Consider the following 22,063-nt stretch of genomic DNA (forward strand, 5'->3'; position numbering starts at 1 on the left):
CTACAAGGCTAGAACTCGGGAAGGGTCATGCAGAAATCGTCTACGGTAACCGGCAATTTCCGTCGCAACAGTGTTGAGATCTTTCACATTATCGCGTCGCATATCGATGATGGTCTGTTTTAGTCCGGCAAGATACTCCACTTGTTCTTCAATAGTCTTCCCCTCTCTTAAGGAACCCATCTCACGAAGTATTTTGTCATCTGTGAGGGTTAATATTAGTCCCAAGTCAGCTTATCGACATTATCAAAGGGAGTATGGGGATAGGGAAATAGGGCAAGACATATTCGATGGGAGAGATAAGAGAGGGAAGGTGGAGGGTAGGGAAAGTTGTAAATTGTGAAACATGATTAACTTCTTGAGCTCATCTTTGTCGACGCACCACTCAAGATCATATCTCGAAAGTGTTGATATTCACACGAATGGTCGTTACAGAACCCGCCCGCAGCCTCATATAGACATATATAATTATATGGGTCGATTTTATGGCTGTAAGTCAACGAGCGATAACCACCACTGATATCTTTAGTGAAGCAGGGATGATATCGGTAAGCCTTAAATAACTTTAGCGGACTACTGTAAGGGGTAAAATAGCGACGGGCACCCTCTTCGCCCTCTGCGCCCTCTGTGCCCTCTTTGACCTATTGTATGTATTAGAACTATTCAATTCAATCCAAAGGTCCGGGCTGAGATACCTTGAGAGAATCTGAGTTTGGGTCAGTCACAGAGTCCTGAGCAGCTAAAGTTAGTGCGTTAACATCTTGGGAAATAGACGATGATTCGGCAGCTACATGCTCTACTTCATCCGGCAAAATCAAGTTAAAGGGTGAAGTCTGAATGTGGTCGGTGTGTGCTGTGCGAGGATCCGGCTCAGGTGGTTCATATCTATCCGATTCAGCTGAAGATTCCCTATAACTCATGGACTCTTCAGAGTTATCAGGTTTAGCCAGGGAATGGCCCGATTGGCCGTACTCCAAACCAATGTGTAAAGGTCGAGGAGACATGCTAGATTCACATAGTCGCACATCCAAATCAGTAAAACTGGAATGTGCATTTGCTCCGGAACGCGATTGGCCTTTCTCTTCCAGTGCCTGGGGCTCTTCTTGTGTCTTTTCTACTTCTAACATATCTTGTGTACTTCCCATCGACTCATCCATGGCGGAACTAGAGCATGTCGTTCCGTCTTCTGCCATGTCAGCCGTTGAATGAACGTCAGTTTCTTTGGGGGGAGACATTCTCATATCTATCGCTTCTTGGGAAGTCTTTGGGACGGTTTCAAAACACTGGGAAACTGTCTGCTCCTTAGTCGAGGGCTGTAAAGATGGCGCAGAGCCACTGTCCCGAGCTATTCCGCGGTGTGTTGACTCTTGAGCGTTTAATATGCTATCCGCAGGAATTTTCTGCGGAGTTGATTGTGGCAGAGCTAGTAAGACGTAACCGACGGGTAAGATTCCAACAACTAGACTAATTCCACAAGCTGATCGTGACGGAGTGCAGGGACTAGGGAAGCGGTAATGGATATGCCAGGAGTAGGCTCACCTTTATCATCATGTATATCTTCAACTGTGTTTTCTAGGAGATTCTTCGTGACTTGGGGTTCCTCGATAGATTGCCCAGCTGTTTTGAATCCAAGGGCTTCTAGTTCTTCAACGAGAAGACGTTTTCCCTCCTTTCCTTTCTCGATTTGGGCCAGCAGCCTTTGTTCCTCCTCACGAAACTGCCGCAACCGTGCTTCAGATTTTTGTAACTCTGCCTCAAGTTCAGGAAGCCCGGCTTCTATTTCCTTTTTTCGCATGAGCTTTTTCCGTATAGATTCACTCTGCATGGGTTCAATAGAGTTTTGCGACAAAACGGACTGACTACGAAGAGCACCATCAGAATTTGGACTCGTTTCGATTCCCGAATTCAATATTTTCTCAGTGCATGTGGAATGAGCTGGTGAACTTTTAGGCTGACTTGAGGGCAGCATAGGGAGCTCGGCTTCCATCGTCGGCTTCCATTGTGACTGTGGAGCAATTGAGCCATTTCCACCAGCCGAGGTCGTAGCCGACGGGGCCAGGACTGCCGGCGTCTACTTGCTTGCGGATTGTTTTTCTTTCTTGCGTTTTCGTACTCTGCTATTCTCTGGCGCATGGCCTTGAGTTCTGCGTTCAGATCGTCTGGATCCTTTCCTCGGTTACGTAACTGCGCTGTGAATACTGGCGGAGTGGAACGGCGAGAGTGGTTTCTTGAAGGGAAGTCGGATAGGGGAGGTATATCCCGATTTAGTAGTTGATTCGAAATCGAATTCATACCCGATCTAACAACGGGAGGTTCAGGCGCGCGGCGTTTAGGTTCAGAAGCTTCATCATCCGAACCATACATGAATTCATCTTCACTTATGTCAATAATCACCTTGTGTTGGGTGCTCGCCACCCTCTTTTCTGGCGTTTTTCGTGGTGCAAGGTCCGGCTCATCAGTAAAATCGGAAGCCCTTGGACGTTTTCGGGGTGCCCGGATTTTTGTCGACGGTGGCTCGGTTGATGGGACCGAGTTCTTATTGCCGACCGAGAGATCCTGAACTCTGAGTGGCTCAGAACTAGTCATGAACAATCCAGGTATACGTGCGGTCGACGATGGATTAGGTACAGGAGGGCGACTAGGTAACGGATGGTTCAAGGATAATGGAGGCTTGGATGGCTGGGATGGAGGCGTTGAATTTTGCGAACTCCGAACCAAGCTGCTACTGAGTGGAAGTTGTTGGTCAACAATCGGAGCTTCGCTAGCTGACTGGGTCTGGTTTCTTCCAAGTCCTTGCTGTTTCAATTGTTGCATTCGCTGCCTCGCCAATTCCGTCTGTGCTTTGTTCTTCTCTTTTGCCCGAGTCTCACTAGCAATATGCTTTGGCGACGGAGGGGCCCCAACTTTTGCTGGCGCAGAGGTATCATTTGGATCGGCTAAGGGCAGATTTTCTAGCGGCATCAATTTCTTTGCAGCCTCGGATTTTGTAGAGTCTGTCGTACTCGCTGGTTTCCCTGCTTTACTTGCAAGCATTCGGGCAATTATATCCTTTCGTTCCATAGGCTTGCTTGATTCTGCAGCGAGCGCGATTGATGTCCCTTGTGTCAACTGAGAGTTCGATAGTTGGGGTTTATCTCGAACACTTTCACAGACTGGGCTTTTGGCGACTGCACCGGGGGCCGCATGCGAGACAGGTGTCGTGACACTTTCAGCTTCAGATTTGAGAGGGACTTGCGACCTAGCGATTGACGTAGTCATCATCTCCTTTGACTGACTAGTGTCGGCTTGCTTTTTGTCTTGAGTGGAGATAACTTTAAGCCCAATATCATCGTAGAGTCGCTTGAGAATGACTGGATCGATGCCTTCATTTACAAGTTCGTCAAATTTGATATTGTGGGGAGCTAACCCTAACAAGGCCCCCTGTGCCTGAACTCGTAGTTGTGCTGGCGACTTTCCATAAAACGGGTATGTCCCGCTTCCATTAGTAGTAATGTCCATTTCATCATGGGAAGCTACTGACTGGATAGAGGATACAGGTAAAGATTCACGAGAACCTCCCGCTTTTACCATCGGTAGGCTGCGGGGGTCCCGGGAGGCTAATTTATCCTGAACACTTCCTCCAGCAGAGATATCGGCAGCTAAATCGGTCGCTTTCATATCTTCACGAGAGGACCCAGAGGTAATATTATTTGTCTGAGGGAACTGATGTCTTCTTGCTTTCACCTGAAATTTGAGGCCCCTCAGGGGATTGCTGACGCGAGAGTGATTGGTGAGAAAAAAGGAAAGTTGTCCTGCAACACGGTCAGTTGGTGGTCACCTTGATGCTGACTGGGCCGCAAATACCCATGAGTGCCAACATCACTATGCCCCCTTATGATTTTCATTCGGTTGCTGTGAGGATAGATATGGTTGTTCCGGAATATCCTCTTTCGGTTGATGATTTCGTACCCATCCGGCCCAGATGACTCTTCTTCTTCCGTGTCTCCGTTGCTTAGCCCACCTTCTTCTTTGCCACCTAAATTCACGTATTGCGGCGAGTCCATGGGGTCCAAGGCTGCAGTCTTACCATATTCTTTCATTGTAGCACCCGTGCGGATTGGAGATACGTTTTCAGTTAAGCCATTCTGTGGAGGATGAGGGGTGGTAGGCTGCTGGGGAAAGCCCATGGGAGTAGCAAAAGCAGGCGCATATGGATCTGGCTGGAAGGATTGTTGAAAAGGTGGCATGAAGTGAAAAGATGGCGTCAAAGGTATGGATGCGTTATTGTTACCCGAAAGACCTGGAATCTGAGTGCTTGGCTTAAAACTTGGATTGGTGGTCGCGTAGGTTGGGGGTGGTGGACGGATCGGGTTTTGAGGGTGATAGGCATCAGGAGCACCACCTGGTGTTGTAGAGGTAGGATATGGAGGCAACTGCTGAGACGGGCTATAGCGACCGCCAAAAGAAGGGGTAGGAGGGTAACTCGACGACATCTTGTAGGCAGGGCTTAGACGGGCGGCTAAAATAAGATATAAAGGGGGGGGTTCGAAGCGCTTCCGCAAATGTGAATAAATCGAGGCCAAGTTGCCAAAAAGGCAGGTGAATGTATATTACGCGTCAAGGAAAGCGAGATGAGGCAGCAAAAGCCGTCAGTCTCCGAGAGTAACATCACATACCGCGGAGGGTATGATGTTTTTTCAGTAGGATGATGCACACCAAACCTTAAGCAAAAGCTATATAAATTATTATTGATAATAGGTAGACGCAGTTTTGATCAATAGCAAAGCAGACACATCATGATGACAAGGGCAGTAATCAAATACGAGATAGTCGAAGGGTGAGCATGCCTGGTGTCGGAAGTGCATGCGCGGTGCAGTGCAAGATGCAAGATGGATGATGAGTTGGAAGTGTCGAGAAGGAGAAGATGCGAAAGTTTGCCAAGTCAGGTGACTGCTAGCCGCCCCAAGGGAGCGCACGGGCCACCACACCCCGGTAGCGGTAGCAACTTACTGCGGACAAAGTAAACAAACACAGCGCATTGAGATGAAGTCACTCCCGAGGTCGTTTCCCCTGGCCCAACAACCAACGACAACAATTGCAGCACTTACAAACCACCACCATAAAGGATTGCCTCCCTGGGATGAGAGGTGGAGGTGTATCATATCTTGTTTAATTCGTCTTCTCTGATATCACCCCGCTCTGGGTATTTTTTTCGTGACCGGGATCCGTCTTGACTAGCTGTACAGAGGGCATAGAAAAGCGCAACTCGACCTCATGAGCTCTATCCTCTTTTAGAGTAATTCTAAAATGGCTCCCCTTCCGCAAAGCCCTTCGTCAAGGCGTGTCAATCCGTTTAGTAGAGGGTCCCCGTCTCCCTCCCCGCACTCTCCTCAAACAACTCCGACTCCATCATCAGCCAGCGTCAGGCCTAAGTCTGTTGCATTCGCCACTCCGGTTTCAATAGAGCAATATGGGCACAGCCGTAATGCGTCATTCTCACCCATGAGCTCAGGAATATTTGTACCTTCACATACCAGACAACGCTCAAATTCAAGAACCAACCTAGCAACTTCGAATACCTTTGCTCCTCAATTCATAAAATCGGAAGAGCTACGAAGGGGCGCTGATCAAATCCGTGGGATTGAGGGTGATAACGACTTTTCGGGGAAAAGATATGTTTGGCTGAGTGACCCGGAGAAGGCTTTCATCAAGGGGATGGTTCTGGATGACACACAGGATGGACATTTATTAGTCCAATGCGATGACGGCAGTGTATGTTTGAAATGTTTAATTTGGCGGTACCGTACCATACAACTTTCATACTAACAGTAACGATGATTTCCTAGCAACGTGAGGTCGATTCCGAGAGCGTCGATAAAGTCAATCCTGCAAAGTTCGACAGAGCAGACGATATGGCTGAGCTTACCCATTTGAATGAAGGCTCTGTCGTTCATAATTTGCTTACACGCTATAAATCAGACTTAATATATGTAAGAAACATCTCAGTTCGTTTGTTTCTATAACAATAAATGGTATATTGATCAGAAAATTTAGACATACTCAGGCCTCTTCCTGGTTACTGTTAATCCTTACTGTCCACTGCCCATCTACACAAACGAATACGTGAAGATGTATAACGGTCGATCACGGGAAGAAACACGTCCCCATATCTTTGCCATGGCGGATCAAGCATTTCGAAATCTTGTTGAAGAGGGGCGGAACCAGAGTATTTTAGTCACGTAAGTTTTCGAGCGCAGCTTTTCGAGACCCATGGGTAACTGACATATTGCAGCGGTGAGTCTGGAGCTGGCAAGACGGAAAACACAAAGAAGGTCATCCAATACCTTGCAACTGTTGCATCTTCCCCAGAGGGTTCACAAGGCCGCTTGACCAGCAAACAAAATTCCAACCTTTCCCAGCAAATATTAAGGGCGAATCCAATACTTGAAGCGTTCGGCAATGCTCAAACTGTGAGAAATAACAACTCATCTCGCTTTGGAAAATTCATTCGAATTGAATTTTCACGGGCCGGTCAGATATCAGGGGCCTTCATTGATTTTTATCTCTTGGAAAAATCCCGTGTCGTGAAGGTTAATTCTCAAGAGCGAAGCTATCACATATTTTACCAACTTCTCCGTGGTGCAGACAAGGAATTGAGGCACCATCTCCAGCTATCTGAGCAGGGTATTGAGGATTTTTGGTACATACGTGATGGGAACGACTCGATTTCAGGTGTTTCCGATCTTGACGAATGGAATAACCTTATGGAAGCGTTCAGTATCATGAACTTTTCGGGTAACGATCAATTGTCCATTCTGCGAACCGTGGCTGCAGTTATGCATCTGGGAAATGTCACCGTGACCAAGGAAAGCCTGCGGGCAGACCAAGCGACACTGACACCTGAAGGTTATGAAAGTGCTGCAAAAGCTTGTCAGCTTTTGGGCATCCCGATTGATCCCTTTGTGAAGGGCCTGCTCCACCCAAAAGTAAAAGCTGGAAGGGAGTGGGTAGAGAAAGTTCAAACCCCTGAACAAGTACGACTTGCCCTCGATGCGCTGGCAAAAGGTATCTACGAAAGGGGATTTGCAGATCTCGTGAGTCGAATCAACAAGCAACTAGATCGCAGTGGGACAGCAGGGGATGATAGTTGCTTTATCGGGGTTCTCGATATTGCAGGCTTCGAAATTTTCGAGACCAATAGCTTTGAACAACTCTGTATAAATTATACCAACGAAAAGCTACAGCAGTTTTTCAACCACCACATGTTCGTGCTGGAACAGGAGGAGTACGCTAGGGAGCAAATCGAATGGCAGTTCATTGATTTTGGAAAGGATCTTCAACCCACCATTGACCTTATCGAACTTCCTAATCCGATCGGAATATTCTCTTGCTTGGATGAAGATTGCGTGATGCCAAAAGCTACTGATAAATCATTTACTGAAAAACTTCATTCGTTGTGGGGCCGGAAATCTCCAAAATATCGTTCTTCCCGACTAAACCAAGGATTTATCCTCACCCACTATGCCGCTGAAGTCGAGTATTCCACTGAGGGATGGCTAGAGAAGAATAAAGATCCCCTCAACGATAATGTCACCCGACTATTATCTTCATCAAGTGATAAACACATCGCCAACCTCTTTGCTGACTGGGCTGAAGTCGACGGAGAACATGAAGTGTCAAAGAGCCGCGTAAAAAAAGGATTATTCCGCACTGTTGCCCAACGACACAAGGAGCAACTTTCGAGTCTCATGGCTCAGCTACATTCTACACATCCTCATTTTGTTCGTTGTATCTTGCCCAATCACAAAAAGAGACCCAAGCTATTTGATGGCCCTTTGGTACTGGATCAACTCCGCTGCAATGGTGTACTGGAAGGTATTCGAATTGCCCGTACCGGATTTCCCAACCGCCTTTCGTTCACAGAGTTCCGACAGCGGTATGAGGTTCTTTGTCCTCTGACGGCAAAAGGATACCTTGACGGACAAAGCGCGGCTAGCCTTATTGTTGAGAACCTGGGACTAGACAAGTCGCTATATCGTATTGGTCTGACAAAGATGTTTTTCAGAGCTGGTGTTCTTGCAGAGCTCGAAGAGCAAAGAGACACTCTAATACGTGACATCATGACAAGATTCCAGTCTGTTGTCAGAGGGTTTGTCCAGAGGCGCATTGCAAACAAACGGTTGTACCGTACAGAAGCCACTCGTATCATCCAGCGTAACTTCCACGTCTACCTTGATCTAAAATCATCCCCATGGTGGACGTTGTTTGTACGGATGAAGCCACTTCTTGGAGCAACACGAACTGCTGGGGAAGTGAAAAAACGCGACGAGCAAATCAAACAACTTGAGGAGAAAGTACGAAATGACATTGTAGAGCGCCAAAAGTTAGAGGAGGAGCGCCGGAGGGCAGACGTAGAAGTGCAAAGGATAAGGAAGACTCTCGAGAGTGAGCGCGCATTGGCCTTGGATAAAGAGGAAATTTTCAAAAGACTCCAATTTCGAGAGATCGAGCTCAGCGAAAAGTTAGCCGGCGCAATCGTTGATCAAGAGGGCTTGGAGGATCAGATGGATGAGTTGATAGCATCCAAAAAGAAAACTGAAGAGGAGCTGGAGCTTCGACGTTCGCAGCTTGAGCAAGCAGCGCAGATAATCAGCCGCCTTGAATCTGAGAAGAAAGAACTCCAAGGACAAATCACTGAACTTGAGAAACAGTTACAAGATATTGAGAATAATCACCAAAAGCGAGATAGCGAGGTTGATAGACTGTCTCAGGAAGTCAAGATGCTTAATAGCCACCTAAGCTTAAAGGAGAGGAAATTACAAGATCTCGAAGCTAAACTTCTCAAGTCAAACCAGAACCTGGACATCAAGCTGGCGAATGCGACCAAAGAACTCCAGTTTTCGAGGAAGCAAGTTAAAGATCTTGTAGAAGAAAACAGATCAATTCGCCAACAGATCTCCGATCTATCCTCCACATCGACCGGGTATGAAGAATTAGTCAGACGAAAGGAGGGGGAGATTTCCATCCTTCGTGGAGATGTGAAAAAGTTGGAGTCGGAGAAAATAACCCTGGAAGCCGAAAAGCAGACTCTTACACGCCGACACAGTGACATGCAACAACGACTCCGTGAGCTCCAGGCACAAACGGATGCTATGACGTCGGAAAAGAAGAACCTGGAACGCGAGGCTGCAGATGTCAAGAAGCTATTAGAAGCCAAGATCTCCGAAGATGCCGAGGCTGGGCAATGTCGCAAATTGCTTGATCAACAAATCAAGGATCTCAAGGAGCAACTGTATGCTGTTTCAAGCTGATCTTAGCCGTGAGAGGCAATCAAGAGACGATGTGCAAATACTCGGTGAACATAAACATGCTCAACTCCAACAGGAATTTGACATCCCTTAACGAATCGAAGATTACTAATAGAGAAAAGAAATGTATATCCCCCATTGACACATTACGGCGAGCTACTGAAGCGCGAGCAGCAGCTGAGGCATCCTGTAAAGAGTTGCAGAAGGAACTCATCAATCTACGAGAACGCTTCACCAAGGTTGAGCGCGCGCATTTGGATGCCGAAACCGCAATTGAAAAGAAAATTGTAGCGCAAGCAAGTGAACGGCAAGCAAGTTTACGGCGAGACCTTACGGCAAAATCCAACGAACTTGACGAAGTCGAAAAAGAACGTGCTCGCCTTGCTGCGCAGGTGCAGGACCTCACGCGAACCATGGCCGAATCCGAGGCCTTCCGGATTCGCCATGATCAGCATAAGGAGCGCCTGGAGCGCGAACTCGTGACAATCAAGGGAAGGCTCGCTGCCTCGGAAAATGACAACAGAGCCCTTCTTAACAAAATCCAGCAGAAAAACCTTGACATTGCTCGTTCAAATTCTCGGGCTAGTGACACGCAACGATCGAGGATGGTGCAGATCCAGAATGAGAAGAGTCGGTTGGAGGAAGTGAACAAGCAGCTTTTACGACAGCTGGGCGATGCCCAACTATCCATCACCGCACTTGAAAAACAAAAGGAAAAACTGGCTCTAAGCGTTGAAGATCTCAACCATGAGGTTACCAGAGAACATAAGGCAACAAGAAGTGCGGAGAAAGCATCATCAGCATCCAATATCCAGCTTGCTGAGGCCAATAGAAACCTTGAAACCGAAAGGCAGCTGAGAATCCAGGCCCAAGCCAACACGCGCAAACTTCAAGCTTCTGTTGATCAAGCAAATAAAGAACTTCAAGATTGCCATCAGCAGCTTATACTTCTCCATAAGGTATTCAACCCTGAAGCTGATGAAAACCCCAGTTCCTGGGAGGCGGTCAAACCGAACTTGTCCAAGAGTGTGGATATGGCAGCAGTGTTGGAGTCAGTACAAAACAAGCTTAGAGTTACTGAAGAGAAATGCGCTCGCGCTGAAAGCCAACTAGCTGAAATGCGTCGACGCCACGCGGATGAAATGGCTGAGCTTGATGCTCGTTATTCCTCTTCCAAACGGGCACTTCTTGAAGAGATCGATCAAAATCAAGTTGCAGTGTCGCGTTCGCCGAATCACTTCAAGAAGAATTCCGATCCTGTCAAGCGCTATTCAAACCCCTGCACACCAAACAATCGCCGATTTAATTTCAATGATGGCGCCAATGATTCTGGTCGATCTGATAGAACTGTGGACACTGTGGCTTTTCAGAAGCGAATGGATACTGCTGCTGAAATCGGAATGCTTCAAAATCAACTTCAGCTCACTGAGATGCAGAATCGGCAACTCCAAAGTCAGCTTGAGAGGTCAAGCCCGGGACGGGATTCGTGGCAAGATGAGAGCCCTTCGATCCGACGAATGCAGCTGCTTGAGCGTGAAAATGGACGTCTTCACGAAAAGCTTGACGACTCCGCGAAGAAAGTGTCAGCTCTGGAACGTAGTATTCAATCTGGAGAGTTAACCCTCCGAGATGTCCAAGCCAGATCTCATGAAGAACTCTACGACCTGCTCAACTCTCAGGAACAGTCAAGAAAATCGCTTCTGCACGCTCATAAGAGTGCGCTGGCCGATCTAACAGACGCAAAAGGCCAGTTGGACAAGATCAAGCATTCAAGGGTAAGCCTTGAAGTCGAGCTACGGGATGCTACTTCCGAGTTGAAAGAATTGCAGCTTGCCAGGGATCAAGATGCGGCCGGTCGGTCTCAATTGCTCCAGGAGTTTGCAGACCTCCAAATTAGATTGGATGCTGAAACTTCCAAAGTCAGCGACTTGACCTCCAGCCTCGAGCTCTACAAGGGTCGCGCCGATGAATACTTTGGAAAGCTTGAACAGGCTGAAATCGCTGTCTTGAAAGCTAGTCGCGCCGAACAGTTTGCCAAAGCGCAAGCCAAGGAGGCAGAAGATACATGCGCAACCATTATGGCAGAACGGAAACAAATGGATAGCCTAATTGAAGATTTACAACGCCAGACACAATCCTATGAAGAAAAGGTCGAAGATCTCGCTGCTGATCTGGACGCGGCATTACAAGCAAAGAGGAGGCTACAAAATGAATTAGAAGATTATAGAAGCCAACGCGCCATGGACATCGAAGACAAGGAAATTTCCTTAGAGCAAACAAGGAAGAAATATCAGATGGAATTCTCAACTTTGACCAATGAACTCGAGATCGAGCGTGAGAATGTGCTCCATATCCGAGGGGAAAATGCTCGATTGCGGGAAGAAATTGAGGAGCTCCGATCCAAGTGGGATGACGAAGTCTTGAATAGCTCTACCTGGGCGAAGGAGAAGTCACGCTTGGAAATGACTTTGCATGATCTATCGATTTCACGAGACGAGGCCGTTAACACGCACAACGATGCGCAAAGCAAAATAGTTACTTTGTTATCGCCAAGTCCGCGGCCTGCGAACATCGGTAGATGATATTTCCAATGAGCGTGATGCACTGCTTAAAGAGAAGAGGACTCTTGAAGAGCGCCTTAATGAAGCGTCAGATCGCTTGGCTGAACTTGCACAAGGAGAAAATCCTTCTGTTCGCAATGCTGCTGAGATAGATCGGGAACTCCTTGAATTAAGAACTAAACTTGCTCAGCAGGAAGACTTGTCTTCAGCCGCTGTTGGAAAGATGAGGCGAGCAGAAGCCCTGGCAACTGAAATACAGAAGGAAATTGTTGCTGAACGTGAATCAAATGCTCAGCTCTTCAAGGAAAAGGCGGCCCTGGAGAAGCAGCTGAAGGAGGCACAGTTGAAGTGCGTTGATTTGGAAACTAAGGGCTACACTTCTCCTAGTCAGGATGTGAGATTTTTGCATAAACGTATCCAAGAGGTAGGATACCCACTCAAACTACCATGAGTCGCATTTAAAGCATCCCTACTAACACCCATATTTCATACAGCTCGAAACCCAGTTGGATGAACAAGAATCCAAGCGAAATGCTGATCAACGATCAATCCGCAATGTTGATCGCACTGTCAAGGACCTTCAATCTCAGATCGACCGCCGTGACAAAATGAATGCTCAATTATCTGAGGATATTTCCAAGTCCCGTGACAAGATCGAACGGCTCCTCAAGACCGTTGAAGAGCTTCAGTCAAGCGATTCTGAAAACCAACTCCAGGCACGACGAGCCGAAAGGGAACTACGTGAAGAGAGAGAGAAATCTCTACGACTTGAGCGAGAGCTAGAGGCCTGGAAAGGTTTGCGGGTGGAGAGAGGCAGTGCAACTGGTCGCAGCGGGACTGTGATTGGATTGAGTGAAGTGGGTGATCGATTCGGTGGTGTCAATGTGAGTCGCCGCGGTAGTGGCGTCTTTGTAGGTCCGGGACCAAATGGCCCTATCGAAGTTCCTCAACGAAAATTGAGTAACTCGAAAGGATTCCTATGAGCGTTTTTATTTCTCTTCTATTTTCCTTTTTATCATTTTTAAAGATTTGTCTTACGCAAGATAATTACTGTCGTATCTTGACGAGGGGCTTGAGTTCTATTCGCATGCCGGTTCTATGGGATGGTGGAGTAGCGTGGTTTATGTTGTCATGAATACATGAGATACGTGGGTGTGAAGGACGGGGAGTATGATCTTCTAAGGGAGCAAGCCAGGTTTTAAATCTACATCTATTTTCTCATTGTTGCTCTTATATTGGTACATATACAATAGCTCTGGTTGATGGGTTCCTTGAATTAATCATACATGTTTTGACCCCAGAGTAAATACTAGTAAATATCCATTCAATGTTAAAAATTTGGTCTTTATTCTGTGATGACGCTAACTCGATTGAGCAAGAATGAAAACATCCATAGCAACCACTTTGATACCACAACACTATTACACGTTTTTCCCGCCACAACGCCAATTTTCCGTAGGGAAAAAGGACAAGCTACCTCTCCCTACCTTTATTTCCACCTGAGTTTATCTATAATAACATTTTCTGCTTTTTCTCCCACTATACCGTAGCCATGGTGAGCCACCTTTTCATCGCTCCGAAGAGAAAAAAATAAAAAATAAAAAATAAAAAAAAAATAAAGAACCAGTGACAAAAAGCTAACTATAATCGATTTGAATCCAGGCCCGCAACAGCGAAAAGGCGCAGTCTATGCTTTTCCGCTTCCGCGCTGCGCAAGCCGCTGATCTCGGAATCCTCGACATAGGACGTACCCGCCGCCCCAAGGCCATCACATCCGTCACTTCGATTCCCGTATGCGAGAAATGGCGGGGACAAGTGCTCAAAGAAATATCGCGCAAAGTCTCGCGCATCCAGGATCAAAGCTTGAGTGACTACCAAATCCGCGACTTGAATGATGAGATCAATAAAGCGATGAGAGAGAAGTGGATGTGGGAAGTGCAGATACGAAACCTTGGAGGACCGAATTATACGCGTGGTGGCGGGAGGGTATATGATGATGATGGTAGGGAAATACCGGGCGGCGGGAAGGGCTATAGGTATTTTGGAAGGGCCAAAGAGTTGCCAGGTGTCAAGGAGATGTTCGAGGCTGCCGCGAAGAAGCAAAGTAGGAGAGGTAAAGAGGAGGATACCGATGGTGGGGGGAGAGTGGTTGATATATCCCGGAGACACGTCGATGCTGCGTATTTTGGATATGGCTTGGATGAAGAGGATGGGACGCTGTTAGAATATGAATCGCAGAAGGAAAAAGAAGCTTTCGAGAATATGCTGAAGAGAGGCGAGGATGAGGCAGCTGACGGGTGGGCGCCTCTTCCGGGAGATGCTGGGGATGGTGTCGAGTGGAGGCTGCCGACTCTCGAAGAGGTCCAAGAGGAGTTGGTGGATAGACGGCGGCGGAGATTACTTGACAAAATCCTTTGATATCATGATGGTATGAGAGTATGATATGATATTCCTGGGCGGCTGGCGTTTTTCCGATTGTTGACTTTTCATATAGTACTACTACACTCACGTATTATATTCATTAACTGCCTCTAGCTATCTATAATTACATAATGTACAAGGTTGATCTAACAAGAACAATCGCGCGAAAATATTCAGGTTCCCGCATTCACACTACCTCCACAGTCTCCATTTGCCTTTCTTTCTTAGCCAGTTTCTCTGCCTTCTTAGCCTGGTTAATACTTCCGCCCATAGCTGCCAATCGTTCTTGCTGCAGCTTCAATGTCGTCTCCAATATATTGTCCATAATAAAGGCTCCAAATTTCCCCTCTCGATACATGTGCACCATCTTCCTAGCTGCAGCATCGAGGTCCGGCACTCCGCCTTTGGCGAAACATCCAGTTTTTGCACTATATGACTCCAAAAAAGGTATTATATCATTCGTTGGCGGCGAATATTTCTCATATACCCTTGGTTTGTGGAGATTTATTTGATAAAGCAAATAGTCGGCCAACGTAATGCTTGGGACAATAGTATGTTTCACACAACCGCAAAGCGCAAGCTTCAGCATGCTCTCTGAATCTGGCATGTATGGCATAAAGACTCCAGGTGTGTCGTGCACATAGACTGATCCCTGGGCCCTCTCGAGGATTTTAATACCGCCACCGACTCTTCTGGTTACGCCAGGATCTGCACCAGTTTTGGCGGCCTTCCCCTTCTTCATGGCATAATTTCTGAGTGCGTTGATCAGGCTTGATTTTCCAATATTCGGCATGCCAACTACCATGATTCGAGCACCTGTGAGTTTATTTAGGTTAAACGGTTGCAATTTAAGGGCCTTCACGATCGGAACGATTGTATTATTATCGAAACGGCTGGTAAAGAACGCCTTCGATGTCTTATCCCATTGTTGTATCCTTGCCTCATTCTACGTAGCCACAACACATATTAGTATCAGTTCCAGGGAAGAGGAAACAACTATACGTATAAATCCTCGTAACTCACTCTCTGGCTCGCTAACTTCAAATCGCCTCCAAGGTCCCGCTTGGTATATACGATCCACCTTCGTTTCCCGCCCAAAGCCTCTTCGAAGACAGGGTTGATAGAAGTGGCAGGAATGCGAAAATCTCTACATTCAATGACATGATCAATTGACGACAACATTTCCTTCATTTTCTCAAGCCCAGCCTTGTGATGGCCTAGGAAGTAAGTGCGGGGGATGCTGTCAATTTTGGGGAACACCGAGCGCGGTACAAAAGTGGAGGCCATCGTGAGCAGGGGTGGAGAATGGCGGATACGTAATTGGAAAAATTAATAGATATGCTCGCATTTTCAAGCACAGGCACACTCCCTAAGAAGGGTAAAAGTCAAAGACGACTGTTTCGCAACCAAGGGTTCATGCGCTGGAGTTATCTCAGTAAAACTCAGCCACTCCACTTCGAGCTAACCCGATCCGAACTACTGCCAAGTCCTGCTAACATCTGAGCCAATCAACTGTCAAGGGGCTTACACTAAACCTAAATGGGACATTCTCAGCAAACTCTTCGCGGAGCGTCTGAGAAAAAACGGTTCCAGTTTGTTAGCAACACGGGAACGATTTGCTCCAACCATAACGTTTGAGATAGAATCACTGTACAACCTCACTTATAGATCATTTCTCTACCACCTTGGAGGGTTAATTTTCCAATTTCCTATCAATTGAACTAATTTTTATTCAAAAATACATATATTGTGAGTATGAAGTATCACGTTGAAAACTGCTACTCTGATTTTGAACACGGGAATGATTTGCTAATTTTTCAACCATGATCATGTCTAATCACTCAATGCCTTGATCTTGTCATCAAAACACATATCCAGTCATCAGTAGCTCTAGTCAAAGCACTGAGTGTATTTTCTGATGACTTCTGACATCTTTTGATGATGTTCAACAACTTCTGGCAACTTCCATCAATTTCACATAACTCTTGATCACTTCACACAGCACATCAACTTCTGACAACATCTGGAATCTTTCAACAACTTCTGGAATCTTTCAACAACTTCTGGACCAATCACATAACACCTCTTTTTGATAACTGGGTCAGACAACTCTGTTGAATATGGCTAAAAGAGATCAAAGAAAATGCAAAAGTCAGCAACAACAGCAGCTTCAAAAGCTATCATTAAAGCAAATACTTTCCATGAAAATTGAAAACATGTCACAAGTTGTTATGAGCTACGCTGAACATGAAAGTATCGACAAGCAACAGGATGTTATTGAGCATTGTCTTCAATGAATTCTTCAAGACCCGCGTCCAGATCCTAAGTGCACTCTTCAGCCATATATAAAACAAGTTCATATACTCCGATGCATGATATATGGATATGACAACACTTTATTCATTGCCAGAACTGGCTATGGAAAGAGTCTTATTCTTCAATTCTATACAATTCTGACAGAGAAGATAACCATTCAACTGATTCCTGTAAACAAGCTTAATGATCAGCAGATAAGTGATATAGCTCAGTTTTCCTCTACCAATTCTTGTCTGATCAGTGCCAACAATCTCCAGGGAGAAGAGCACTTACTTAAATGTATTCAACAATGTGAATATACACATATCTTACTCAGTTCAGAGCAAGCACTTTTCAAGCAGTTTCAGTGTATTCTTCAAAACCCAACTTTACAAGAAAAGATTGGGCTTGTAGCTATTGATGAGTGCTATTTTATCACACAGTGGAGTGGATTCTGTGATCAGTTTGTCAGGCTGGAGCATCTGAAATTGCTTTTATATGAGTACATTGTCTGATTTGGCTGTTCTGCAACCCTCAGCAGTAAAGATAAAGATATTATTCTTCAAAATGCTAGATTTCGTTCTGTTGATGATAATTCACAGCAGATTCAGATTATTCAAACCTTCATTAACCATTTTGATATTTTTATTGATGTACATTCAATTCCACATGGTAAATTAGCATTCTATAATATGCTATATTTCTTATTGAATGAGGCCGTTGATACAGATGGGAAGATCATACCTCAATCTATCTTAAAAACTATTGTTTTTATTGATAGTATTGTCAAAGTTCATCAAGCAGTGCAGTTTTTCCGATCAATGCTTCTTCAGCTTTGTCAGAATAACAAACAGAATACTGATGATATTGACACCTCTTTCATTAATAACACCATTCAGCTTTTTCACTTTTGAGTGTCCGAAGTGGACAAGAATAATCGCTTCAAGGAGTTCATGAAACCAACATTGAAAATACGAATCATGGTGGCAACAACCTCACTGAGTATAGGTATAAATATTTCAGATGTCGAGCGTACTATTGTATGGAGATTTCCTATCGAGGGAGGTGATATCGCGGATGTTTGGCAACGATGTGGATGAGGGGGTCGTGGATCAGATCAAAAGAGTCATGCCTTGATTTTTCTTCTCTACTGAGCATTTGACTCCGAAGGTTATGAAAAGAAAGCTCTTCAACATTCTCAACCATCGGTGAAACAAAGATCTCAGCAAAGAACTCGATACCAGGCCAGTCAGCTAAGTTAATAGAAGTGGAAAGAATATATCAGAGAATATATCAGAAAAGAACAGAGATTATCAGTTTTTACTAGAAGTTTGAAAAATTAAATAGAAATATTAATAAGTTAAGAATATCAACTCATACTTTCTTCTGTTTAGCAATTTCTGTCATCAATTTATTTCCCATCACATAGCTGAAACGGAGTTCAAAGCTGGAAATCATTTCTATCACTTATCATTTTACTTCTGAGCCATGAAAATATGCAGAGAGAATAGAGCTGAAGAAGTTTGAATTCTTCAAGAAATAAGAGTGGCATATAATACTCATAATAATAAATAGTTGTTTAAGAGCTGTTGTTTCATCTAAGGCCCATTCATAGCTCTTTCAATTTGCATGTTTATTCTTTAGAACAGGAGTAAGCAGCTTAAACCAGGTTGATGCATCAGTTCATATGATCTTAAAAGCAGCCTGGAAATCGATGGTATCAAGATCAACACCATGGTTGAATTTTGTAAAATATGGAGTATTGATAAGGTGTTTCAGCTCCTGTTTAAGTAAGACAATATAATGATGATGATCATGAAATGCTTCTGACTTTGAGAGTGCTGAATATAGTGCATTCCGCCGCTTTGCAGAAGTACAGTATTGTTTATGAATCAAGATATCAGAACTCTGAATCCAAGCATTTATAAAGACTTCCATTCCCTAACCGTTTCACTGTAATGCTTTGACAATGCAAGATAATTTTGAATGTTTTTTCTGCTGATTATGAGGCATAGTAGGCAGGTGCTGTGGGCCATGGGTGTTTGGTTGTGAACAAGCTGATGGGGTATTGATACCAGTGGTCTCAAATTCTGAAGAAGTATCAATAGAGTCAAGGTCTGTTAAATCACTATCTGATGTCTCATATCCATCATCTAAATCATTGAGAGAGTGTAGTGGTTGTTGAAAGGATTCATCTTTAAGTGATGAAGGATATTGGTTGAACCGCGCCTGATGTTGAGTGTCTTGAGATTCAAAAGACATGGTATAGTGTCTTTGGTCAATGGTTGTGGCATGATGAGAAGAGGTAGCAAGTTGCAAAATAGCAGAGATGATAGTGAGATGGCTAAGGATTTAAAAAATATCAATTTGATGATGATCAGGTAGATATTTAATGTAGATGTATGATTCCGAAGTCAACTGAATATTTTGTATGAGCAGGTTTGATTTTCCAGAGATGATGGAACCATTTCTTCTCAAACTCTTTACGAGATATTATGTTGTGAGCACGTGTGGAGTAATTGATTGGTCCAGAAGTTAGCAGGACTTGGCAGAAGTCTAAAGAAGTTTAGTTGATCACGCTAATCTGAAAATATCGAGAAAAGAGGCTGAGCATGCTGAGATAACGCTGGAGGTGAAAAATTAACGTTGAGTGAAATGCCAATCACGTGGTATCTCCTACGGCGTTGGTCTGTGCGCCAATGCAAGCCGATTCCGATTCTCGGGATCCCGACACATTTGCCAGTGCCAGGTTGAAGTTGTTGGAGAGTGGATGGGTTGTATCGAGCCACGATAACACTTCACTTCGGCAAAATCCATTCCAAATCTATCAAGCCTCCAATTCTCAATTACAAACCACGCTTAAGTGCTTTCCAACATAATATCTAGGTAGAGAGAGGAAGAGAAAGTCAGCAAAGTAGATTATTGCTATTGGTGATGGATTTGTGGCGATGTGTGGGTCCAGGAAACGAAACAACATATGATGTAAAATTTGACGATGGTGAGGGCCAATATAACTCTGACAAGACACAGATCTAAACAATTAGGAATTCCGATGTCCATGAGAAAGTATGTCAACACTAATTTGAGGGTATATTCTAAATGCTTGCAATGCATCTTTACAAGATCGCGCCAAAAACCTCCTAACTCCCCGGCGACCGTATCTACCATATTGTTATTCAGAAAAGCATATCTAACACGCCTGATAAGCCGGTAGAATGGGCGCAACGCTTTATATGCCAGCTATCATTGAACCAAGTGCCGATCGGGTTTTCATAAGAAATTATGCCCTCCATCCCTGGACGAAATCGTGAATACGGTCGATAACGACTCCAAAAATAGCGTTCACGCTATCACTGATGAGCTGCTCGAAATGACGGATTGCTTCCTCTTCACTCATTTCTAAGTGGAACCTCTCCTTCACCTTCAGAACAGCCTTGTCCGGTTCGACGCGGATATCGGGGATATTCGCATCGACCATCAAACTGAACAAATTAAGAATGAGGTTTGCAGATTTCCGAAGCGTGGTGTATGCAGTAAAACAATATTGTTTAAATAGGAGATAGTTGGGTGACGACGCTCCACCCATACCTCCACCATTTCTTGCAGAGTTTCATCATGGGAGCAAACGGTTTCGGGTCACGGCCCAAGAATGAACCCAAAATCGGCGTGGAAGAAATGTCCATCCGGTGCAAGCAAGAGGTTGTCTAGATGTCTATCGCCTACGCCAAGAAGGTATGTAATCACGCAGTAGCCGGCGCAGGATTTTATGTAAGTGTCCATCGTTTCTTTACGGACACCCAATGGTTCCTTGTCGTCCGGATTGTTCGCTCTTAAATATGCAAGGATCGATCCCTTGTATTTAGCGGAAGCTGCTGATAGGGATGTCGAGGGGATAAATTGCAGCGCACCGGCATTGGCGCTGGTAGCAATGATGCGGTAAGGGGTAAGTTTCAAATCTAAGTTTTCTTTTTGCAGCAGACGATCCATAAGACTGATAATTTGGATGACAAGCTGATCTTGTCGAAGGTCATCTCCGACCTTAAAAATTACAGGGTATTTTCGTCCATCAGAGAGTTTGAAGTTGATCAACAGAGGTGAGAGGGAGGATTTGAAAACATTAGAACCTTCAGCAAAGCAACCAGTGATCAGAATTTCCGGGTCTAATGGAAGTGGTAGAGGAGGGTCAATGGTAGCAAGCTCGTTTTTAGGGTCCAGCAAAAATTTCTTCAACTTTTCAATCTTGACAGCACGGTTATCCCTCGAGAAGCGAATATCCTTGGCGATTTTGGATAGAATTGTAATGAGTTCACCTTGTCGTAACAAAATCTTCCTCTGTTCAGGGTGGTGTTTCTCCAGCTCGATCATGAAATAATACTCAACGCGGGCGAATAGTTTGCGATGGACGGAAATAGTGCTTGGACCAGCATCATCACACTCAACCATAAGGTACCAATGAAAATAACTTCCAAGGAGTGGGTTGTTCGCAGCCCGAGTGATGAGGAAATTGGTTAAAGAAGAATCTTGTGTGATATCTTCAGCACCTCCATGAGGGATTGCCTCGAACTTTAAGGCTTGTACTAGCTGCAGGAGATACAGGAGGAGCTCTTCGTCATCGGACTTCCTCAACCGTTCCACCGCATAGGCACGAACTGCTGGGTTATCAAAGGTCGGTCCGAGAAGTTCCAATGCATCGTCTACATCAATCTCAGTCCATTTCGGAAGAATTTCCACGGCCTGCCGAGCCTCGCCGATATCTTGCCAATTGACTGATTTCACGAATTTAGTCATGGCCCTCTTATCGCGAGTGAGGTGGTGTCTGAATTTCCAGACAAGGTCTTTCTCCTCAGAGTTCAATTCTTGTGTAGGTCCGTACAACATGATTTCATTCAATTCATCACGGATCTTCGGATTGGGCTTGAGGTCGCGATCCATGATTCCCGTCCGGTGGCTACGAACTAGTCTTCGATGCTTGTCTTCGCAGGGGTTCCCTTTCTGGCCGACCTCTGGGTCATATATTCTAATTATCCTATGTTCATCGTCATCATTAGCTGCGCCATCTATATCAGGCCCCAAACGGACTTCCGGAGGAGGTTTGAGGGTCGAATTAGAGCCCGATAGTTGTTGCTGGGAATAAGAAGATATCGGTAGGCAAGGGTATTCGAAGTCTTCGAAAACGACCGGAAAATCAAAGCGTGGGAATTCGATATAGAGAACGAAGTTCTCTTCGTGATCATTTATCTGATCTTCCTCCCAGTCGTCATCAAGGCTGTCTGCCTTTCCACTTGTCTTGACTGGGACTTTTGCCCTGGCAGCTTGGTTGCGTATTGCCCTCTTTTTTGCAGATTCCTCGGCATCCAATTTTTTCTTCTCTACAGCTCGAAATACTAACTGATCCAACCAGTCAACCCGGGGTATCTCGCCCATCTCATGTTTCTTTAGGAGCTTTTCCAGGCGCTCTAGCTCCTCTTCCTCGCGCGGAGTGGGGCCCATGATCTGTATGGG

At 45.2% G+C, this 22,063-nt stretch overlaps 5 protein-coding genes across 5 annotated transcripts; 1 reads left to right on the top strand and 4 right to left on the bottom strand.

Moving 5' to 3' along the window:
* Positions 1 to 4,469, bottom strand: HCAG_00700 (predicted protein; the record flags this gene model as incomplete). The annotated part of the gene is made up of 6 exons (XM_001543604.1): positions 1 to 200; positions 380 to 638; positions 693 to 1,420; positions 1,537 to 1,856; positions 2,111 to 3,748; positions 3,946 to 4,469. 6 exons carry the CDS (start codon positions 4,467 to 4,469, stop codon positions 1 to 3), a joined length of 3,669 nt encoding a protein of 1,222 aa, XP_001543654.1.
* A 396-nt stretch (positions 4,470 to 4,865) lies between these two features.
* On the top strand, positions 4,866 to 14,263 carry HCAG_00701 (hypothetical protein; the record flags this gene model as incomplete). The annotated part of the gene is made up of 9 exons (XM_001543605.1): positions 4,866 to 4,996; positions 5,514 to 5,748; positions 5,823 to 5,966; positions 6,031 to 6,215; positions 6,269 to 9,268; positions 9,361 to 11,618; positions 11,863 to 12,269; positions 12,340 to 12,729; positions 13,508 to 14,263. 9 exons carry the CDS (start codon positions 4,866 to 4,868, stop codon positions 14,261 to 14,263), a joined length of 7,506 nt encoding a protein of 2,501 aa, XP_001543655.1.
* Positions 14,264 to 14,453: 190 nt separating this feature from the next.
* Positions 14,454 to 15,553, bottom strand: HCAG_00702 (conserved hypothetical protein; the record flags this gene model as incomplete). Its single annotated transcript, XM_001543606.1, has 2 exons — positions 14,454 to 15,212; positions 15,290 to 15,553. 2 exons carry the CDS (start codon positions 15,551 to 15,553, stop codon positions 14,454 to 14,456), a joined length of 1,023 nt encoding a protein of 340 aa, XP_001543656.1.
* Positions 15,554 to 19,841: 4,288 nt separating this feature from the next.
* On the bottom strand, positions 19,842 to 20,039 carry HCAG_00703 (conserved hypothetical protein; the record flags this gene model as incomplete). Its single annotated transcript, XM_001543607.1, has 1 exon — positions 19,842 to 20,039. One exon carries the CDS (start codon positions 20,037 to 20,039, stop codon positions 19,842 to 19,844), a length of 198 nt encoding a protein of 65 aa, XP_001543657.1.
* A 286-nt stretch (positions 20,040 to 20,325) lies between these two features.
* HCAG_00704 (hypothetical protein) lies at positions 20,326 to 22,051 on the bottom strand (the record flags this gene model as incomplete). Its single annotated transcript, XM_001543608.1, has 2 exons — positions 20,326 to 20,390; positions 20,470 to 22,051. The coding sequence occupies 2 exons, from the start codon at positions 22,049 to 22,051 to the stop codon at positions 20,326 to 20,328; spliced, it is 1,647 nt and encodes a 548-aa protein (XP_001543658.1).
* Positions 22,052 to 22,063: the final 12 nt, after the last annotated feature.

The sequence above is a fragment of the Histoplasma capsulatum genome, genomic scaffold, assembly GCF_000149585.1.
Source record: "Histoplasma capsulatum NAm1 scaffold_1 genomic scaffold, whole genome shotgun sequence".
Classification (NCBI taxonomy): Eukaryota; Fungi; Ascomycota; class Eurotiomycetes; order Onygenales; family Ajellomycetaceae; genus Histoplasma; species Histoplasma mississippiense.